Source organism: Dermacentor variabilis, chromosome 5, assembly GCF_050947875.1.
Source record: "Dermacentor variabilis isolate Ectoservices chromosome 5, ASM5094787v1, whole genome shotgun sequence".
In the NCBI taxonomy this organism is placed as follows: domain Eukaryota; kingdom Metazoa; phylum Arthropoda; class Arachnida; order Ixodida; family Ixodidae; genus Dermacentor; species Dermacentor variabilis.
Window position 1 is genome coordinate 182,588,366 of NC_134572.1, and position 23,998 is coordinate 182,612,363.

Sequence of the window (23,998 nt, forward strand, 5' to 3'; positions counted from 1 at the left end):
ATTGGAGAAAAATAAGTGAGAGAGCCCGCCCATTCGTGTCGACTTGGCCACATAGACACACAAAGGAAGCATTTAGACAGTAAATAAAAGATTATCCGAGGTAAGACAAGAAATCAGCTTTGTTTTTTTAGCACAACTTGGTTGAAGTAAAGAAACCGATTCGGCCGTAATATTCACATGCGGACGGATTATTAGCGAAGCTGTATTTAGGCTGCGTGCATGGGTTGCTACATAGGCTGCATATATTACGAAATCATACCATTTTTTTTCATGCGGTACCACACTGCGCCGTCACAACCGCCGCCGCGGTCACCGCACCTCCCATGCATCTGCCGCAACCACTGCTGCAGCCATGCTGGCGCCTCCGACGCGCGCCAAGTTTTATAGCCTGTTAGATACGGGACCTTTTCCTGAGCCTCCTTCGAGTTCACCAGACCACATCGAATCGCGCCACAGCTAATTAAGGAGCGCAGAAGCACATGTACCCCGTTCCCGAGGCGCGGCACGTGCAAACGAGTTGGCGTCCCCCACCTCGTGCGCCGCAGGTGGAGCTATTCACTGCTTGTCTCTTTCCGAAAGTGTAGCGGGAGCCTGGCATGGTTCCAGGTAACGCAGGTCCCGAGCAAAGCTGCTTTGCAGCACTGAAACGTCGCCCCCTTCCACCTATTGTGATGGCGCTTGCAAGCCAGCAAGGCAATACCGCAGAGAGACGTAAGCCCTCGGAAAATTGTAGCCCAAGGAGCGACCCTCTGCGCCGGGTGTGACACAATCGCACGGGCGCCTGCCATTGGCCGAAAATGACGACACCTGAGCGGGCTCGCCGATTGGCCGAAAATGGCGTCAACTGAGCGGGCTCGCCGATTGGCCAAAAATGACGTGACTTCGAGGCACCGAAAGTGTTAAAAGCCAGAGACCGGGAGCAGCAAGGAAGCATTCCTTCATTCATCTCTTTCGAGCTTCTTGCCATGGGCCGCAGCGTCCGAGTTGCTGCCGGCCCGTAATGACTCTGTGACTGTTAATTTCTTGGTCCTCTGACTGTAAATAATGTAAATAAACCTCCAGTTTTCATCTCAAAGTCCTCCTCAACCTTGGTCAACTCCCGCACTCAACGGCAACGTCCAATATCTGGGGGACAGCAATTGGGATTGTCCTCCAGATCCAACAAGCCGCAGAAGAGCAGGCCACGTGCCCAGGCGCCGGGACCGCACCCTTTCCAGCTCACCCCCTATGCGGCTCCATTGCGTCAACGCTGCTTCCATACTCTTTGCCCTTCTTACCTATCGATCTCCATTTCTGTCCATGCGCTGTGCCCCCCATACGGACGTAAGCCACCCAGGGTGCCCACTCCTAGGCACGCATGCGGGCACGCATGCACCCAAGGTGCCTCACTCCATGCAAGCATGCGTACATAAGGAAAGTTTTCATTTTTCCTGGCAGGGGGAGGCGCTCGGGCTCGACGAGCTTTCTGAACCGCACCCATAAATATATATATTGCTTTTATTGACAGCTGCACTTGAAGAAAGTTTGTGTGACCTCGAAACATTTCGTTCACTGAAGTGACGGCCTTAAAAAACTAGATACAAGACCTCATAGTCGATGACAGTTAAGTTTTACAGCCTGAGTTTCCTCGCACAACCCAGATACTGGCGTGTCTTGGATGAGCCATATCGCAAGAGGATGCAGGTAAACACGTTAGGAAGATATATGACTATTGTCTGGATTATGCCGCACAAATTCTCATCAAAGATAAAAGCCATGTAACCACTTCAAAAAGCCGAAAACTCATAGGTACAATCAAGAAATATTTTCGTGACGTAATGTGGTTTGAAAAGATAAGGCATCAAATATATAAAAATTAATATATAAACATTTCTGTGCACAACTTATCACAAGAATTATTAGCACAAAATAATGTAGTTTCGTAATGTGATTCCATAATAGTTTAATTACTTATCAAAGCATGCCTTATGTCAATGGTTTCATTTATTTGCCGGCGCCAGAATAAAGCATTATAGGGTAATAAATTATCAGGAGCACAAATTAACAACTACAAAAACTCATTAAATAATAAGGCACAGCAATAAACCGCGAAAGAACACGAGCGCAAATAAGAACAGCGTGAGTTGCGTTATTGAGCAGCTAATAAAGCACGTGAATAAAAATTAATAACGAAAATGCTAAGCATTGATAGGGAGTTTTATGAAATAGCGCAGCCAAACGTGTTTGCGTAACCAAAAGGCCGCACCCTGCTTGCACTATTATGTACCCCATTTTCTGTCCTTGGTATAACTTTCGGCGTTATTTTGTGAGCCAGGTGCTTTGCTTGAAGCTTACATCACTTTCCTGAAGCTTCCCTCATCGCCTCATCGCCTCGTATTATCGCCTTATAACTTTTTAAACTGAATACATCATGTATGCTTTATTGTATAAGGAGCACTCTTAGTAAAACTGGTGCCTCAATACAGAACGGGTAAGAGCTCTTACCCGTGCTAACGCATAACTAGTTGTGCGATAGCCCAGAACTTCTTTCTTGCATCAACAATTTTCGGCACGCAAGGTTCCTGATCGCGCACCCCTCCCTTATAGAAAGACAGCGAACAACTTTCCGAGTCAGTCAGTAACGCCGGATCAGACGGTTAAGCACGCGTTTTATCCTAGTTTGTAGTGACTGCGCTTGGCTGTCCGCGCACCTGAAGAGTACTGTATAGGTGGGTCAAGCGCTTAATTTTGGAAGTAATCTGAGCCGGTTTCAGGCTCATAATATCAGCGGGCTGGGCCCTTTGCGTTCGCGATCTCCCCACACACCTATAGTGTTATCTTTCCGCTGGTGCTTAAACGGTGTAAAATACGCTTCCTTCTAAACGTATCCATAAGATACGTGCCCACTGCATGTTGGCTTTGTCATTTGGACTCGTGCTGCGTTTCTAGCCGGTGCACATTGCAACATCCGCAGCCTCAGTAGAAGCGAGCTCGAGGCATGTTTTCTATTTATCGTTTTACTTCTCGTTATAGCCATAATGTTCCGTATAAAGTCCAAAAGCCATATGAATGAGCAAGCCATACATCGTGGCTGCGAGAAAAAGTACGTAAAACAGTGACCCCAGAAGGATGGCGGCTTGTTGGGCATTATCTTCCCAATTCGCACGTGCTCAATATTTGATTTAGTTGGAGGTGACGTGATCAAGCACGCGCGCTTATGAAGAAGAGCGCGCATCTTCTCATCTCAGCTGTGGATGACTGTGCGCAAATGACGTTTACGGGGCCTGTGGGCGGCATCTAATTGTTGGTAATCAGCGATGGGTGCACTGATGAAGGGAGAGCAGGAATGACCGATAACTTCATGCGCGCTGTCTTCCTTCCCGGGCTGGCTTTCCGCGCTTAAGTGTTGCAGTTTGCGTAGTCTAAGAGAGAGGAGTAATTGGAGATCGCTGAAAGAGTCCGTCCTGTGGTAGACATAAATATAGGCAGATGATGATGAATCTAACTTGTGGAGTCGCGGTGCATCGCGAGGATTTATCAACCGCTTGCTCGTGCTGCCGGCGTTATTCTAATGCCAGCGTTGTGGCAGTGAGTGCTCTTGGTCATCCAGTGATATATCTACAGGTTGCCACGCTATACAGGTTGCCACGTGCACTACGCTATACTTGTTAATTTAATTAGTAAGCGAATTTTTACTGCAATCGATATTGCCGATATAACTAACGTATAGACTCGAATAAGGGCCGCACATCTTTGTCGCGATTTTGACGAGCCTTTCGTGAACAAGACCATTTGACTTTTTTTCTGCCACGCGTGAGAAACCCGGCGTAAACCCGCACGATTAAAACCCCTTGATAATTTGAAAGTAGCGACACTCATTGAACTCTGCCGCCACCGTGCGACCTCCTCGCCTCCTCCTCGCCCCCTTGCGGGTTCCCCCGGGGCAACCAGTTTCGCCCCCGTTTTTCTGCACGACGATTGGTCTCCCTGCCGTTGCCCTTGGAAACGCACGAATCTTGAGTTTTGCTTGTGTTTTTCTTTTAGAGCGCAGCTCTTTGGCGTCCGTTCCTGGGTTTCGCGTCGTCGTCGTCGTCGGCGTCGTCGTCGGCCTCGTAACCAGCTCCGCCCCCCTTTCATCCCCCCAGCGCTAGCAGCGACCGACTGATACCGCTGGATGCCGCTGACGCCGCTAGAGAGTCAAGATAACGTGACTGCATAGAACACCGTCGCCGCCATGCAGAAAGAGGAGGAAAGGGTCCCCCCCCCCCTGTTCTTGTGTGGCGGATAGCTGGGGTTGACTCACTATCGCCGTCAGCGGCATCAGTCAGTCGCTGCTATCTCTTCCCTCCTCCCTTTATCGTGTTGTCCGCTTGCTGCGCGCGCTTCTGCCCCCATCGTTTGCCGCTGGGTGTACACGCCGCCCCCCTCCGCTTCCGCTTACTGCTGGTTGCTCTCGACGGCGGCGATGAGCCTCCGCTTCGGCGGCGCGAACTGCAGGGTCTTCTCGGCGGCGGCGATGAGCTTCTGCTTCAGCCTCGCTTACTGCTGGTTGCTCTCGACGGCGGCGATGAGCCTCCGCTTCGGCGGCGCGAACGGCAGGGTCTTCTCGGCGGCGGCGCTTAGCCTCTGCTTCCCCCACGGCTGTGACAACCTCGCGAGGCACTTGTATAGATCTCGTCTTTGAGAATCAAGCATTGGTGTACCAAGTCGAACATATATCAGTCTATTTCTCCGACCACAAAGCTTCCTTCATGACTGTCAAGAACTGTTAGTGGAGTCTTTGTTAAAGGAATACGTGTGAAAAATAAAAAAAAAATTATGTGATAGCGCATACATGTGTTGCTCGATTTCTTTGCCTCAATCTATCCAAAAGGTGAAACAGCTTATTTGCTGCGCTCAAATTTCGCATTAGGAAGTAACGTATTTCGTTCGCGCCATTTGCCTCCTGAGCACGGCTGGCTCGGCGATTTAGCTCGGCATAGCGACCGTTGTGCGCAGTGTTTCTGGTCTATGTGCTTGCGCTATGCCGGGCTGTTGCGCATATAACTGCAGCAAGAAGCCTGAAGAGGGTTATGCTGTTTTTATGATAGCACAACGAAAGCGTGACGGCTTGCGTAGGAAGCAGTGGCTGCATGACATTGGCCGAAACAACTTTGTTCCGACAAAGAACAGCGTTGTTTGCGAGCTAAGGAGTCTCTCTTATAGCTCGTAGCAAAGCATCCCGTAATGCTGCATTTTTTTTTCTTTCTTCCGGCCTGCTCACCAGCGTTTTTGTTGCGGTTGTCCTCAGTATGCTTAATATTCTGGGGCGGCTCCATCACTTCGCACGTCGCTAACTGTTGTTATTCAGTCGGAAGCGCAGTATTATTGATTCTGCATTGCGCCCTGAAAAAATTAGTGGCAAGTATACCCGTAGTATTGCAGGTGATGAGCGTTCACTAGTCAAAATTGAGCTTTTTTTTAAGTTTTCAGGCGAAAGCCTTTAGATCTTTGTTTCAAGGTCGCGTTGTAAACTGGAAGTGTCACGTTACCCAAGGAAGGCCAGAGGGGACCCAAAGCATGTCCACCCCTGTATAAGAGAATGATTACCCAAGTTAATGGATCATTAGTGGTTGACATAAGGTGGATTAGGGAGGATTAAGGTTGATTCGAGTGTATTAAAGAAGATTAAGGTGGATTAGAGTGCATTACGAAGGATTAAGATGCATGAATAAATATTAAGGTGCGTGGAGTAACATTAAGGCGGATTATGGTGGATTAAGGCGAAGTGCTGATGAAAGGGTATTAAGACCGATTGGGGTGGATTAGGGTGCATGAACGAGGATTAGGGAGGATTAAGGTGGATAAAGGAAGATTAAGGTCGATTGATGTGGATTAAGGTGAATTAGGGTTAATAAAGGAGGATTAAGGCCGATTTGGATGGACTAGGGTAGATTAATGTGGATAAGGAACCATGGAGTTGGATTAGGTTTGATAGAGGCGGATTAGAGTGTATTAAGGTAGATTGGGACCATTAAGCAGGATTAAGTGGGATTAAAGATCATGAATAAAGATTAAGGTGGATGAAGGAAGATTAAAGCCGATTATGATGGATTAGGGTTGATAAAGGAGGATTAAGACCGCATAGGGTAGACTAAGTTGCATTAGGGGCGATGTAGGTTGATTAGGTTGTATTAAGGTGGATTGGGAGTATTAAGGTGGATGAAGGAGCATTAAGGTGGATTAAAGTGGACTAAGGTGAATCGGGGCTCATTGAGCATTAAGACCGATTAGTCTACCATAATCCTCCTAATGCACATTCATCGACTTCAATCCTCCTTCATTCAATTTAATCCACGAAAGTCCTCCTTAATGCACCCTAATCAACCTTCATCGACCTTAACCTACTCTAACCCTCCTTAATGCACTTGAATCTTCCTTAATCAACCGTAATGCTTCCTCATTAACTTTAATCCACGCTAGCCCACCATAATCCTCTTTAATGCACCTTAATCCCTCTTAATCCACCATTATCCTTCTTCATGGACTTTAATTCACAATAATCCACTATAATCGTCCTCAATGCACATCAACGCACCTTCATCCACCCTAATTAACCTCATCGACCTTAATCCAACCTAGTCCTCCTTTATACACCTTAATCCATCTTCTTTCACCCTAATGCACCTTCATTGACTTTGATCCACCTTAATCTTCCTAATACACGCGAATTTATCTTAATCCAATCACTAATCAATCATTACTTCGGTAATCATTAATCATCTCTTATACCCGGCTGCACATGCTTTGGTTCGCTTCCCACCTTCCTTCGGTCACGTGATATTTTCTGTAGCTCACAACGGGACCTTGAAACAGAGGTCTAAGGCTTTTGCTTAATAAGCCACACAAAAAGGGATGCGTCACAAGCAATACTAGACCACACGCACGAAGTAAAGCATCTGATCATGTGGCGGAAAAATTGTCTGCAGTATAGAACTCGCCTCAAAGCTCCCTTTAAATCAGTATACCCCGTTCATACGGCTTTAAGAAAAAACGAACCTGGTCATAAACTTTGCCTCCAGCATTATCGATGCTGTTATTAGCATTTCTCAAAATTTTCAACCCCACTGGGGCGCGCAACTGGCCCAAAATAACACACCTCCATAGAATCCTGCGGCCCGTCCGCGGGAACCCAGGAGGAATAGCGCGCCGTGCGCAGCCGACGGGCGAGGAGAATCGAGGAGGAAAGCGCCGTGAGGAGGAGAGTGTCGCTACTTTCAAATTATCAAGGGGCTTTACGCACGATCGCCTGCTATCGCCATCTAGTAGCGACGCGCGAAAGTACGCTGCGCGAGAAATTCGCTGTTGAGCACGATCGGAGTCAGCGCACAGAACAAGATTGCCTCTGAGTTGGACTTCGTTTTGGCTGTCAATGCTGTCAGCATTGCCTGTCAAGTTGGAGCAGTCGAGGAGGGCTGAAGGCTAGGTGAGGCCATGAAATTAGGTAATTCGCAGGTGCCATATGGAATCGGTTGCGCAAAACAGGGGCCATTTGAGATGAAATGAATAAAAAACTCGATTTCCTGGAGATGTAGACCTTCGTCGTGCAGTGGACAAAAAATAGACTGTTGATGATGAGGATGACAATGACGATTATCACTAATACTTCTCCACCTTTCCGGCAGAACTGGTGCCTGTATTAATTTTTGTATTATAAGTCCGGGTAGAAGCACTGCCACGGAATAATGCTGTTGATTCTGATGTCGAGTGAATCCGGCTCGGTCCCATTTAGGTTACCGAGGGAGCTATATATATATATATATATATATATATATATATATATATATATATATATATATAATGTATGTATGTTTCCATCCCTGAAACATTCAAGTTATTACAAGATTATTTTTTAATGAGTCCATAGCATTGCCCACTGGGAAGAGAGGCAGAACTGAGACACATATCTTTCACGTCTCTTTCACAAGTCATTGTTTAAGGACTCCACAGAAAGGTTCACTGAAATCTGCGGGTTTTTTTTTTGCAGTATCAAAAAAGCGCGTAAAGCCATTTGAAGCGAGATGACCATACAGCTACATATTCATTCTCTAGGCCTAGGCTATCCATGCCATTAGAAATATTTGTTAGTTGGCTACCTTCTTCTCTTGAATATATGTAATAAACTTTGTACTGTGTATGCATTATACATATTGTGTTTTTGCATGGTATTCGCCGTGGAAATACGAAAAATGTTGAAGTAAGAAAATACGTATGAAGTGCTGCTGCTGTTGCTTGTAATGCGCTTGACCCGTTATAAACGCGACAGCGTTTTGGTTCCCGAGTCGCAGAGAATTCGACGTCGACATCATCGATGTTGTCCATATCAGCAAAATCATCCCAAACCACGCATTCCGATCCCCACAGGCCCTCCGCCGGGTGCAGAGGCGTTAAGGAACTAATCGAATTTGTCAAAGTAAAATGCTTCCAAAAATTAGTAAAGTACAACTTACGCACATCCTCCACGCATGATAACGTGGGATTGTAATTTTAATATACGAGAAAACATAATTCTGTGACGGGGAAACTCAAACACAACATCCTTATCCAGCTGCCGTTTGAGGTCCGTCTTCGTGCGAGCAGCGCACTGCGCTCGGTTCTTCACAACAGTTCCTCGCATCGGCGCTTCCGCGGCGCCCGCTGTGGGCGCTGGGAAAAAGAAAAAGCCATCAAGTTCGTTTTCCTCACAACGTTCGCCGACAGCGTTTCCAGGAAAACGTTCTGGTTACATTAGCTGCAGTTACCGCGGAGAGTGAGAAGCAGTCAGGGATCTTTGACTGCCATCGCGGTCCACTCTTAAAGGCGAAGCCTAAGCGTGCTGCAAATTTTTGTCAGGATTTGTAGAAATAAAATGAAAGTACGAATTATAGGCTGTGCATGTCCGCACCGACAATGATGTAATAAGCTTGCAGCTGTAATAAATTACAAGGGAAATGCTAGACGCAGCACCTAAATAACGTCAAACGATGGGCATAAACAACACCGGTCATGACGCTTTATGGGCGGGGGAGGTGTAGGTTGTGGCATCGCCGTATAGGGGGAGGGTGGCTCTTGGAATACTTCCGAGGGGGCTCGGGGCCCGGAGTTCCCTCCCCTATAGTCGGCACCTATGTTCGGGGGCTATAGGTAAACAACTTCGCTGTAGTAAGAATCGACAATATGCTTTTCCTGGATTGATTATCATGCCTTCCCTCCCGTAATGATCGCGATGGCACAAAGACCACAAGTTCCATTGTCCGGTGTTCCAAGAAGACACGCAAGCACTGGGTGTCGAATTTACACACAATATACAACGTAGCCGAGTCGCAAAATCTTATCAAACGTAACGCTGGCACAAGTAAATCAGAGATCGTTGGATATTGCAGCCGATGAAGGTGCAATAGAGATATTACGGGTGCGTAAGCACAGATATATGTATACGAATATTATATTTCAGAGTAGTACAATAACGTGCAAGATATGATTTAAGATATGAGGAGAAGTCACAGGGTGCCTATGTCAGTGCAATGTGGAATGTGGTTGTTTTACCTATTACACTTTCTGCTAGAAACAGTGCATTGGAGCAAGCATGACTTCAGTGATGTCACGGCCTCTTTGGTGTTTCACTTCAAGTTTTAGAGCTTTAATTGAAGCATGTTCACTGTCATCGCATTCAAGCAGAGTGATCATACTCGCATCGCTAGATTACAACATCCCTCCAGGTAGTTAATTATGGAACTTGCTCCATCATAGGCGCCACCAGGGCTGCGTTCTTATAGAAGCCATTTATTACGCACAACTTCGAGCGTCTCCTAGAAAACAGTGAATGAAGTTTTGCGTATATGAACGGTGCGAAGTCATCGCTATACAGCAAAGATAGCCCACTGAACAGCCCCAGGGTTGTCATTATACAATGAGCGAGAACATAGGCAACAGAGAGCCCAGATTGTCGTTAGTAATATCATCAGAAGCCAACAAGAACACAAAGGACAGCATACGCGAAATTACTTGTGCATTAGGTATTCAATTAAAGATATGATAAATTATTGGAAGTGAAAGTTGATGAATAAACTGGCCACAGGCGGCAAACGAACCCACGTCTTCGCATTACGCATGTGATGCTCTCAGCAAATGAGCTACCGCGGCGTCATTTTCCCATCTAATTTCTGGGCTATATATACTTATCTGCGAGAAATAACCCTGGGAGCCTTAGGAAGCGCCACCACTCACAAGCCTTCGCGGCGGATGTGAAACATCCTTTCTACAGCAGGCGTCACGTGTAAGTGAAATGCTATGCTTAGTGCCTTTCTTCGCAGGCTTTTTATGACTATGTATCATCATAATCATAATAATTATAATCATCATCATCATCACCCTGGCTGCGAGCACTGTAGGGTTAAGGCCTCTCCCATACTTCTCCAACTACGGTGATGTGCTAATTGTGGCCATGTTGTCCCTGCAAACTTCTTAATCTCATCCGCCCACCTAACTTTCTGCCGCCCCCTGCTACGCATGCCTTCTCTTGGCATCCAGTCCGTAACCCTTAATTACCATTGGTTATCTTCCCTTCTCATTACAGGCCCTACCCATGCCCATTTATATTTCTTGATTTCAACTAAGATGTCATTAACTAGCGTTTGTTCCCTCACCCAGTCTGCTCTTATCCCATAACGTTACACTGATCATTCTTCTTTCCATAGCTCGTCGCGTCGTCCTCAATTTAAGTATAACCCGTTTCGTAAGCCCCCAGGTTTCTGCCTCTTATGTGAGTACTGGTGAGACAGAGCTCTTCTATTCTTGTCTTGAGCTCTTCTCACTCTTCTCTTGAGTGAGAATGGCAAGCTGCTGTTCGCGGTCTGAGAATGTCTGCCAAACGCACCCAAGCCCTTTCATATTCTGATTATTTCAGTCTCATGATCTGGATTCGTTGTCACTACCTGCCCTAAGTAGATGTATTCCCTTACCACTTCCATTGCCTCGCGACCTATCGTAAACTGGTGTTCTCTTCCGAGACTGTTAAACATTACATTAGTTTTCCGCAGGTTCATTTTTAGACCCAACCTTCTTTGCCTGCCCAGGTCAGTGAGCATGCATTGAAATTGGTCCTCTGACTTACTAAGCAAGGCAATATCCTCAGCGAATCGCAAGTTACTAAGGCATTCTCCATTATTTTTCGTCCCCAATTCTTCCCAATTGAGGTCTCTGAATACCTCCTGTAAACATGCAGTGAATAGCGTTGGAGAGATCGTATCTCCATGCTTAACGCCCTTTATTGGGATTTTGTTGCTTTCATTATGGAGGACTACGGTGGCTGTGGAGCCGCTATAGATATCGTTCAGTATTTTTACATATGGCTCGTCTACACCCTAATTCCGTAATGCCTGCATGACTCCTGAGGTTTCGACTGATTCAAACGCTTTCTCGTAATCAATGAAAGCTATATGTAAGGGTTGGTTATATTCCGCAGATTTCTCTATCACCTGATTGATAGTGTGAATATGGTCTATTTTTGAGTAGCCTTTACAAAATTCTGCCTGGTCCTTTGGTTGACAAATCTAAGATGTTCCTGATTCTATTTGCGATTACCTTAATAAATAGCTTGTAGGCAACGGACAGTTGGCTGATCACTCTCTAATTATTTAAGTCCCAGGCGTCCGCTTTTTTATGCATTATGATTATGTTGGTATTCTTCCAAGATTCCGGTACGCTCAACGTCATGAGACATTGCGTATACAGGGTGGCCAGTTTTTCTAGAACAATCTGCCCAGCATCCTTCAACAAATCTGCTGATACCTGATCCTCCCCAGCTGCCTTCCCCCTTTGATTAGCTCCCAAGGCTTTCTTTACTTCTTGCGGTGTTATTTGTGGGATGTCAAATTTCTCTCGACTATTCCCTCTTCCATTACTGTGTAAATCTCTATAGCACTACTCAGCCACTTGAACTATCTTATCCATATTAGTAATGATATTGCTGGCTTTGTCTCTTAACGCCCACATCTGGTTCTTGCCTACTGCTAGTTTCTTCACTGCTTTTAGGCTTCCTCCATTCCTGAGAGCATGCACAATTCTATGCATATTATACTTCCTTATGTCAGCTATCTTAAGTTTGATGATTAACTTGGAAAGTTCTGCCAGTTCTATTCTAGCTGTAGGGTTAGAGGCTTTCATACATTGGCGTTTCTTAATCAGATCTTTCCTCTCCTGCGATAGCTTAATGGTATCCCCCGACTTCTATTGCACACTCCTTAATTATGCCCACAAGATTGTCGTTCATTGCTTCAACACTAAGGTCCTCTTCCTGAGTTAAAGCTGAATAGCTGTTCTGTAGCTTGGTCCGGAATTCCTCAATTTTTCCTCTTACCGCTAACTTATTGATCAGCCTCTTGTGTACAAGCTTCTTCCGTTCCCTCCACAAGTATAGGCTAATTCAAGTTCTTACCATCCTATGGTCACTGCAGCGCACCTTGCCGAGCACGACCACATCTTGTATAATGCCAGGGCAAGTGCAGAGTATCAAGTCTATTTCATATCTAGTCTCGCCATTCGGGCGCCTCCACGTCCACTTTCGTCTATCCTGCTTGCGCAAGAAGGTATTTATTATCCGCATATTATTTCGTTTTGCAAACTCTGCGAATAACTCTCCCCTGCTATTCCTAGAACCTATGCCATATGCCCCCACTGACTTGTCTCCAGCCTGCTTCTTGCCTACCTTGACATTGCAGTCGCCCATCAGTATAGTGTATTTTGTTTTGACTTTACCCATCGCCAATTCCACGTCTTCATAGAAGCTTTCGACTTGTTGGTTACCATGACTAGATTTAGGTGCGTAGAGCAGTACGATCTTCAATTTGTAGAACTGAGGTTAAACAGCGCGAAAAAGAGGAGGACACAAGGAAACAAATAACACAGACAGGCGCTGAATGCCAACTAGAAATTTATTTGAAATTCGCGGGACATTTATACCTTTTTCAGCATAGGCATGCGCACACCAGTTGCACACCAGTTGTGTTTAACCTCAGTTCTAAGTATGAACCAACTAGCCCCTCATCAAGATCTTACTAATTCAATTCGTACCTCTTATTAAGTTTCACAACAAGATCCGACACCTTCTCGTTAATACTATAGAATTCCTGTATGTTAGAGTTATATTTTGATTAATCAGGAATCCGACTCCTTGTTCTTGTCTCTCCGCTAAGCACCAGTAGCACAAGACGTGCCCGCTTTTTAGCACTGTATCTGCTTGCTTTGTCCTCCTGACCTCACTGAGCCATATTATGTCTCATTTAGTGCCTGCTAATTCCTCTAATAGCACTGCTTGGCACGCCTCACTAGATAAAGTTCTAGCATTGAACGTTGCCAGGTTCAGATTCCAATGGCTGCCTGTGCCCATCCAGAGATTCGTAGCAGCCTCTGCTGCGTCACAGGTATGACCGCGGCCATGGTCAGTTGCTTCGCAGTTGCTGGGGACTGAGGGCCGGGGCTTGATTGCTGTAGTCATATAGGAGGTTGTGGCCAAGTACTGCAGCAGGGTGGGCAGTCCTGCTCTGGTGAGGTGATGACTATGTATATATGTATATGTCAATAAAACTTGGTGCTGGGCTAGTTGGTGATGCATTCTTTAAAACTGAAGGTAGCGCTGAAAAGGACGAACACACTTTGAAAAGACGGCACAACGACGAAGAAACGCTACCGTTAACGCTAACGGTAGCGTTTCTTCGTCGTTGTGTCGGTCACCGTGTGTTCGTCCTTTTCAGCGCAACCTTCAGTTTTAAGAAATATGTATATGTATATACACATAAATATACACATACAAATACACCCATGCAAGCTATTCTAAGGTCTCCCATCCCTTTTCTACCTCTGCCACCTGACTGGGACCGGTTTCGGACACTTTTTAGCAATTCGATGATCCTAATGTTGTGTTGACAGGCACACGCAAAACCCGCGACCATGGAAAAGGAAAACATCCACATTAATATCATCGTTATCGGCTACGTCGGTTTCGAACAGTCAACCATTACCGGACACTCGATCGACAAATGCGGTGGCATTGGTAAGCTTACCATTGAGAAGTTCGCGAAAGAAGCCCAGGAGATGGCAAGTGTTCCTTGGAGTATGTGCAGGTATTGGACAAGTTGAAGGCCGATTGTGAGCGTTGCATCACTATCGATATCACTCTGAAAGTTTGAGGTGCTCAAGTACTACGTAAATGTCATTGATGCTGCCGGACATCGTGATTTTATCAAAAAAAACATGATCAATGGAACATCGCAGGCTCACTGTGCTGCGCTGATTGTGACTGCCGGTACCGGCGAGTTTCATTTCATTTCATTTTATATCCTTAAGGAACCCATAGGAGAATTACATAAGGGGTGCAAATACAACATATACAAACAAGTGTTATAATGCATTTAATTCTGTAGATAAAAAGTTGTTACACCTTGAACAAATTGTGAAGAGCAAGTGATGGCAGCGATTTGATGAGGAAGGCCATTCCAGTCTTTGATGTTCGGTAGAAAAATGATGCTCAAAGTCTATTTGTGCGTGAATGTAATTGTGCTACCTGCTGGGGATGGCCAATGCGTAGTGACCAGCGCGTTGGAGGAACAATGTATGGTGGTCCATTAGGCTTCGAATAGTAGAACCTGTGGAAGATGGAAAGGGTGGCAATGCGGTGACGAAGGCATAGAAGCGATAAGGAAGATTCTATGTTTAAAGATGATATGCTGACCTTGTAAAAGTATGGGGAATGAATATACCTGGTGGCGCGATTCTGAACTGCCTCGAGGGCACTGGCGAGATATGCTTGATGCGGATCCCAGATGGCAGATGTGTATTCGAGCTTTGTTCTTACCAATTATCTATACGCTAACAGCTTTGCATGCAATGGAGCGAGGCGAAGGTGACGTCTAGGAAATCCCAATGTTTTGTTAGCCGATGAAATAACATTAGTAACATGCGCATTCCAGGTTAGATCATTAGTCAAGGTGATACCTAGGTATTTGTAAGATTCCGTTGATTCCACGGTGACGTCACCAATCCGATAAGAAAAGTGAAGAGGATCATGACGACGGGTAAATGAGACAAGTTTGCATTTATTAGAGTTGAGTGTCATCAGCCAAACATCGCACCATTCTTGTACACGGTTAAGGTCAGATTGAAGAGTCATTTGGTCAGTGATGGTATTGACTGCGCGGTAAATAACGCCGTCATCAGCAAACATACGGATATGGCAGCACACGTGCAAGGGTAAGTTGTTAATGTAAATTAAGAAAAGAAGGGGGCAAAGGACGGACCCCTGTGGTACACCTTATGTGACGAGTGTAATGTTTGAAGGGTGGTTATTAAGTGAGACATACTGTGAGCGGTTAGTTAAAATTGTTCAAGCCATTTTAAGATATCAGGATGCAAATTCAAACGGGAAAGTGTTAGTAATAGGCGTTGATGAGCAATTTTGTCAAACGCTTTCGCGTAATCCAAAAATATGGCGTCTGTTTGTATGTTACGGTCAAGATTAGCACGAACGTCATGAAGAAATAGTGCAAGCTGGGTCTCGCAAGGTGGAGGCTGATATCTCTAAGAACGGCCAGACCCGAGAGCACACCCTGCTGGTTTACATCCTTGGCGTGAAGCAAATGATTGTTGGCGTGAACAAGATGGATATCCCCGGGCCGCCCTTCTCTCAGAGCCATTTCGAGGAAATCCAGAAGGAAGTGTATGCCTACATCCAGAAGATTGAATGCAACCCTGCTACTGTTCCGTTTGTACTCATTCCTGGCTGGAACGGTGAAAACATGATCGAGCCTAGCCAGAACACACCCTGGTACAAGGGATGGTCTATTGAACGCAAGCCTGACAAGTCTGAGGAAAAGGCCCTTTTTCAGGTCCTCGACGCGATAGCTCCCCCGACCCGGGTCACGGACAAGCCCCTCCGAATTCCCTTGCTTGACGCCTGCAAGAGTCGTGACATTGGCACGGTGCCCCTCGGCCGTGTGGAAACCGGTGTTCTCAAGCCCGGTATGGCCGTCACCTTTGCCCCTGCCAACCTGACCGCTGAGGTCAAGTCCGTGGAGATGAACCGCGAGGCCCTCGTCGAAGGCATGCCCTGTGACAAAGTCGGCTCCAACGAGAAGAACACGTCTGTGAAAGATCTCCCCCGAGGCCATGTTTGCGGAGACTCAAAGGATACCCGCGCAAGTTCACGTAGGAGTTCACCGCCTAAGCTATTGTACTGAACCATCCCAGCCAGATCACCAACGACTACACGCCTGTGTTCGACTGCCACACAGTCCTCATTGTCTGCAAGTTCATTGAGATCAAGGAAAAATGCGACCGTCATTCGGGCAAGAAGCTGCAAGACAGCTCCAAGTTCATTAATACAGGCGATGCTTGCATCGCTGGGACATGCTTATCATACTTTTTTTTCCAATTAGGTAATCTTAATGTTAACGAATTATTAAACGGGCCGTGAAGAACAGAAGACCGGACACCACGGGCGCTGCACTCACAATGGATTCTGAGTGTACCATTGTGGCGTTGTAAGTGTGGTGAGCGATGCGTCCGAGTTGTCCGAGCTTCTATTCTTTGGGTTTGTTTTGTTTGCGTGACTTCGACAAGTCGCTCGCATTGCTTGTGCGGCCTGTTCGTACTTCTCAAAAATCAGCACAGGGAAATATTCACTAGAGAGAGAGAAGTTGACAGGGTCGACCTCTTGGCCCGTCTGCTCTATAAACCACTCTGCCCGCATTAGTGTTTAATTCCACGTTCTGCTGTATCATCTCACGCAGCCCTACATGAAACTCATTCCGGCAGCTGTCGTCGTGTTCCTGGTGGTCTCCTCCACCGTGGCTGTCGTGGTGTTCACCACTCTGCAGAACGGCACCCTGACGGGGCAGTCTGCCGCACGCTCACCAGTGGCGCAATCGGATTCCAGGTCCGCCACTGACGTCGCAGTGCCGCTGCTTACGCCCGAGACGAACGAAGGGCATTTCCAGCCTTTCAATTTCGGCGGTAACGGGGCGGAAAACGCCAGCACTGGGGTAGGAGATGCCGCACCATGGCGCCAGAAGCGACGTTAATGAGACAATGCGTACGCGGTTCTCGGAGAAATAAATGCACATAGAAGTAAAAACAAATTTTTATTCCGATAGCAACTATGCAGGCACTGGAAACACGCTTGTACGGCCGGCACCACCCACACTGTCATGCTATCAATCTATTTACGGCGCATGCGCGGATCTCTAGTGGAGTGTTAGATATATAGATTTTCGCAGCGCGTTTGATTATTCACAAAAAAGAAAAGCAATCACTCCGCCTAATTAGTTCTGCAGCGCGGTCAGAGCAGCGCTTTCTCACTAGCCAGTTGTGGCGCTGTGGAAGCTGCAGGACTAATTAGCCAATAGGAAGGCCGAATGCCCCTCACTGTGTTCATTCGTCCAGGGTCGTCTACTCGACATCTGCTTGCCATCCTGTCGAAGCATGCTTCAATGTTGGTGGAGTGACGCCACAAACATTTAGCTTTTTTTTGCGTTGTAACCATATTGGTTGTGTTTACATGAATACGGCAGCCGTGCTTCGCTTTATTTGTACGTATTCTCAGAAGTTCCTCGCAGCATCCTTAGCCAGTAGTATGGGCGCATGCCCTCAAATTTTCACCCACGCCGCATTCACTCCTTGCCACCTTCATCAGGTACCATGCTAGAGCGGAGTGGTAACTTAATGATGCAATGAACAATTGCGCCTTCCTAGCGTTCCGCATCGTCAAGGTAAGACCAGTTTTATGCTATGGCGCCATTTGCTTACTGCAAATCAAACCACATTTGTGGCTCGGTGATATCTCTGTAGTACTAGAACTATCCCCAACATGCAGTTTTTCTCGACTAAAATGACAAACCTACCTAGTGCGTACCGCTCGGCGTGAAATGAGACAAAGCGATGACTGATTTCACCATTAATTTCTAGCCGCCAAGGCCGAGAGCCAGTAAAAAGCGCCATTTCAGATCGCAGCGGGTGGTCTAGGTTGCATGAACGCTGCAATATTGCTACGGTTAGAGCGGCTATTACTAGAGTCCTTCTATACATTCCTCCTGGTGATCGAAATTCCCTGAATGTTTCATATGAGGGTAGAGGTGGCACGAGAGATGCTGGCGTAATTGGAGAGGGCTCGCAAATGCTTTTCTGAGAGGCTTAAAATCGGATAGCTTCCTCGGGTTGGCCGTTAACCAAAGATCGGTAAGCCAGTTGGCTACTGGAGCCCACGACAAAACCACAAATGCGGAAGTGCAGGTTGACAGAATTTGCATCTCTCTTGAAGTCAAAGAAGCGCAGAGCAAAATTAGTTTTGATGAAGGATCCAGGAGCATGTATGAAAAGTAAATGGGCGGCTGAAGTGCACAATTATCTGTGCCTGAAAAGAGCGAACAGGGAATGGAGAAAGAGGTCAAGAAAGTTGGGAACGGAGCACAAGGCAATTGAAAGAGTGAATGGACAACCAGGAGTCATTAAACAAAGTCAGACAAACAGAGACTACATAGCATGCAAAGAACGGAAACTAATAAGACCATGAAGATTTACAAGAATGAGGAGAAAGCAATAGGAAGGGAAAATGTGTGCGATACCACAAACGGCAATGCCTTCCTATAGAGGCTCAAGCTGGTTGTCTAAGGACAAAAAAATAACAGAAGCAAATACTCGCAACAATATCAGGTAATTTGTGCATGCTACAGCAAAACCCCGGGCATCATTAAGCTCGCCCTAATCTGATGCGAATGGATTCATTCAGTGAGACCCTACCGTGCACCTTGAAGTGCTTGGATTAAAAGAGGACGGATACATGAACCCGTCAGCAGTCGGGATAAGCTACATACACTTGGAATATTGGTGGCAAAAAAGCATGGAATATAATCATATGACGGGATGCGCTACAGACCTAGATAACGGTTCAAGGAAGATACAGAAGTTTTGAAGAAAAGAAGGAAGATTAGGGCGATATATAAAAGAAATGCTAAAATTAAAAGCTTGCTTATTATACCTCATTGCCTCAAGCATGCAAGGTGACTCTATCACCGGCCCATTTCAAATGTCATGCCAGTAAATCATTACCCTCATCAGGGAACAATCTGCGCGCCAGATAGACGAGCTGGGCGATCATGCAAATTTTTCACGAGGAACGGCGCCTCTCGAACATTTGTTTCAGCATGCTTGTAGAGTGAACATGCAGCGGGAGCATTTTGCACAATAGTTTAATGTGCAATGCGTTCGTGCTTAAATTGCACAAAGCCCCGTTTTGATTGACGTTGCCCCCCCCCCCCCCCCCACCTAGCAACCTTACTCGCACAAGCTCTTTCTGTAAGCTGCCTCTATGGGCGCTTTGTCTAGTTAGTAATAGAAGGTGTGGTGAAGAAAAAGACCAAGAAGGCGCTCTTGTGTCAGCTGTGCGCATGATCAGCGTTCATCTACTGCCAGTGCTACTAGACTGTGCCTAGTGCCTCGTAATAAATCATCTTATTACATTTGGTGGAGGTGCGGGGCACAGATTGGCTCTCTACCTAGGAGCGCGTCAGTGAACACAAGTGGGATGACCCGACGAAGCTCCGTAGCGTCATCTTCTATCTTGCTGACGTTGCGAACCTCTGGTTCCACAATCACGAACGGGAGCTGCAAACCTGGTCCGCTTTCAAAACTGCATTCGCGGAAGTCTTGGTCGCCCAGCCTTGCGAAAACTCCGTGCTGAACAACGCCGCCGCCAGCGCGCTCAACAGCCCGGCGAGACTTATACTAGTTACATAGAGGATGTCGTTGATATTTGCGCCCGCGTCGATTCCACCATGACTGAAGAAGACAAGGTGAAGCACATCCTCAAGGGCATCGAGGACGACGCATTTCAAATGCTCCTGGCGCGGAACCCTACTGCTGTCGCAGCTGTCGTCACTCTTTGCCAGAGCTTCGATGAGCTGCGTCGACAAAGGGTCCTTGCGCGCAGCGCTTTCGCACCTGGCGACTCTCTCTCGGGCCTCACGCTTCGCTCAAACACCACGCCAGCAGCATTGCTCTCTGTTGAGATAAAGGATTTCATTCGTGAGGAGGTGGCGCGCCAATTGTCTATGCTGCCTCTCAACGATGGACCTCCCCTGCCTGACACATCTCTGGCTGCTCCCATTAGGCGGGCCATTCGCGAGGAACTTGCTGGGTCTTTACCTTTCGCCCAACCCTGCCCTCCCGTGGCTGCACCTCTGACTTATGCCGAAGTCGCCGCGCGACGTGCGCCGCCGACGTTCTCGTTTCCGGCGCCAATGCGACTTCCAGCTGCACCTCCTCCCGCGTCGCCTCCCGTTCCATCTCGACGCCCAGTTCAGACCTCTTGGCGCACACGCGACAACCGACCCATATGCTTCGCTTGCGGTGTCGCCGGCCACGTTGCGCGCTTCTGCCATCGTCGTATGCCAGCTGCTAACGCTACTGTCACACCACCTGGATATGCCTATTCCCACGATACCGCCGGGCATGCGATGCTTCCCGACCACGAGTTTTCGCCGCCTCCTCGACGCCCTGTCGGCACCCATCGTTCGCCATCGCCACGTCGTCGCTCACTTTCCCCCTTACGTCGCCGCCAGTCACCTAGCGAGGGAAACTAGTTGCTGCAGTTCCGCAGGCATGAACTGCAAGCTTCGCGACTTCTACAAGGCCTGCACAGTCGCCACGCAATTTATTGGACGTTTTGGTCGAAGGAACCGCCGCAATCGCGCTTATTGATACTGGGGCTGCAGTTTCTGTTATCGACGAAAAGCTTTGTCGCAGCCTCCATAAGGTCACAACGCCGTTGTCTGGTATGCTTCTAAGCACCGCGACTGCGCAGCATATAGCCCCGGTCGCTCAATGTACTGCAAGGGTGGTCATCGAAGGCATTGTCTACGTTGTTGAATTTCTCGTGTTGTCATCATGTTCACATGACATTATACTCGGCTGGGACTTCTTGTCTCACCATCGTGCCATCATCGACTGCGCACCGGGCCGAAGTAGCGCTTTTCCCGCTTGCCGATGCCCCGCTACCTGACCCTTCTGAACAAAAAGCCTCCAAGCTCACTATTGTGTCCGATACGGACATATTACCCGACATGTGTGTGCTTGTGCCCGTCTCTTGCTCTACCGCGCCAGACGCTACAGTACTTTTTACACCGTCGCCGATTTTTCTACGTCGCAAGGCCCTACCTCTCCCATTTGCCGTCCTCACCACTGTGTCTGGATTATCCTCAATGCTTGTGTGTAACCCGTCTCACTACCATGTGTCGTTACTGCGCGGCGAATCACTCGGTCGTGTTCAGCCCCTTGACCCGCTTCACATTCTCGATGTTTCCGACGACACGGCCTGTTATGAACTCGACGCCCTCACTTCTCCTGTGCCGTGCACATCATCATCATCATTGTCGTCGTCGTCGTCAAACGTTCTTGAATCTGTCGTAGACGCCGATCTGCCGCCTCCATATCGCCAGCAAGTCTTCGCGCTTCTTCAGAATTTTCGCTCGTCGTTTGACTGTGACCAACCATCTCGGGGGCGTACGGCAACCGTCACTCACAGCATACACACTGGTTCCCATCCTCCGTTACGCCAGCGACCATACGGCGTGTCGGCAGCCGAGCGGAAGATCATTAACGAGCAGGTCGACGACATGCTGCACCGTGGCATCATTCGCCCTTCCCACAGTCCTTGGGCGTCTCCTGTAGTATTAGTACGCAAGAAGGACGGGTCAATACGCTTCTGTGTGGATTACCGTCGACTCAATAAGATCACTCGTAAAGATGTCTATCCGCTGCCTCGGATAGATGACGCCCTCGACTCCTTGCAAGGCGCAGAGTACTTCTCATCTTTGGATCTTCGCTCCAGCTATTGGCAAGTGCCGATGGCAGATGATGACTGTGAGAAGAGAGCTTTCATCACGCCCGATGGCTTGTACCAATTTACCGTCATGCCATTCGGGCTATGCAACGCGCCCGCTACTTTCGAGCGTATGATGGACACCATCCTTCCCAACTACAAGTGGAAAACATGTCTGTGCTACCTTGATGATATCGTGGTGTTTTCGCCAGATTTCCCGACGCACATCGTTCCCTTGCGTGAGATACTGACCTGCCTCACCTCTGCTGGCCTCCAACTTAACATCAAAAAGTGCCGTTTTGCTGCTCGCAAGTTAACAATATTGGGTCACGTTGTATCGAAGGACGGCGTGCTTCCTGACCCAGCCAAGCTTCGCGCGGTCGCAGAGTTTCCGACGCCCACTACTCTTAAGGCGCTCCGCAGCTTTATAGGGCTCTGCTCTTACTTTCGGCGTTTTGTGCGCAATTTCGCGACTATCATCGCACCACTGACCAATTTGCTTACCGCTACCAACGGCATCTCCGCGTGGTCAACTTCCTGTGACGAAGCCTTCCAGCAACTACGTCGCCTACTTACTTCGCCACCGATTCTTCGACACTACGATCCCACAGCGCCTACAGAGGTACATACGGACGCCAGCGGTATCGGACTTGGTGCAGTCCTCGCACAACGGAAAGACGGCTATGACGAGTACGTCGTCGCGTATGCGAGCCGAACTTTAAAGAAGGCAGAAGCCAACTACTCAGTAACCGAAAAGGAGTGCTTGGCCATTATTTGGGCGCTCGTCAAATTTCGTCCATACCTATATCGTCGCCCTTTTGACATTGTCACCGACCACCATTCACTTTGCTGGCTGTCCTCGTTGAAGGATCCGTCCGGTCGCCTAGGGCGATGGGCACTCCGCTTACAAGAATATGATATCCGCGTTGTCTACCGATCGGGCAGAAAGCACTCTGACGCCGATGCGCTTTCCCGATCGCCGCTACCTTGTGATGTGGCTTCAGTGTCTCCGCTCTTCGCATCCATGTCAGCCTTCAACGTCGCTGATATGCCGGACGAGCAGCGTAAGGATCCCCTGCTTTCAACTATGCTGAATTTCCTCCACGACCCATCCGCCACACCCTCTTCTCGAACACTTCGTCGCCAAGCCGCTCACTTTACTATCCGCGACAACGTTCTTTACCGCAGAAATTATTTGCCTGATGGTCGCAAATGGCTCCTGGTGATACCACGACACATGCGTTCTGACATATGCGCTTATTTTCATGCTGCTCCTCATAATGGTCACGCCGGTGTTCTGAAAATGTATACTCGGCTAAGGCAGCGTTTCTACTGGCACGGCATGTATCACTTCGTGCGCCAGTACGTACGCACTTGCACGGCGTGCCAACGGCGTAAAATTCCACAGCGCCCTCCTGGTGAGCTACAGCCGCTGCCCTGCCCGGCTCGGCCCTTCGATCGCGTCGGTATAGACCTATACGGGCCACTTCCCTGCAGTTCCTCGGGTAACCGATGGATAATTGTAGGTGTCGACCACTTGACGCGCTGCGCCGAGACTGCCGCACGCCCGGCAGCCTCTGCGCGCGAAGTTGCGTTCTTCATCTTGCGGAACTTCGTTCTTCGACATGGCGCACCACGCGAACTGCTCAGCGACAGGGGACGTGTCTTCTTGTCCGAAGTCATCCAAGCCCTTCTCGCTGCATGCAGCATCGTTCACCGCAAGTCTACAGCCTACCACCCGCAAACGAATGGCTTGACAGAGAGGTTCAACCGCACACTCGGTGACATGTTGACTATGTACGTCGCCTCGGATCACAGTAACTGGGACACTGTTTTGCCGTTCGTCACGTATGCCCATAATACGGCCACACAAGCTACCACTGGCTTTTCGCCTTTTTTTCTGCTGTATGGACGCGAGCCCTGGTGTACTATGGACACAATGCTCCCATACCGACCCGATGCTTCCGAATGCACGCCTGTGTCTGAAGCCGCCAAATACGTCGAGGACTGTAGGCAGCTCGCGCGAACCCTTACGACCGCTGCTCAAGGTCGTCAAAAGCTGCGGCGTGACAGTGACGCGCTTACACCAGTTTTCCCGACTGGTTCTCTTGTTTGGTTGTGGGTCCCGCCTCA

At 48.0% G+C, this 23,998-nt stretch overlaps 1 protein-coding gene and 1 pseudogene across 1 annotated transcript in view; both read left to right on the forward strand.

Moving 5' to 3' along the window:
* The window catches only part of LOC142583376 (uncharacterized), a 52,197-nt gene extending 35,091 nt beyond the window's left edge, over nt 1–17,106 (forward strand). The window contains exon 3 of the mRNA XM_075693807.1: nt 16,782–17,106. Within this exon, the coding sequence (XP_075549922.1) occupies nt 16,782–17,072 (291 nt within the window). The 3' untranslated portion in view covers nt 17,073–17,106. The remainder of the gene's footprint in view (nt 1–16,781) is intronic.
* On the forward strand, nt 13,945–16,229 carry LOC142583375 (elongation factor 1-alpha 2-like; annotated as a pseudogene).
* Nucleotides 17,107–23,998: the final 6,892 nt, after the last annotated feature.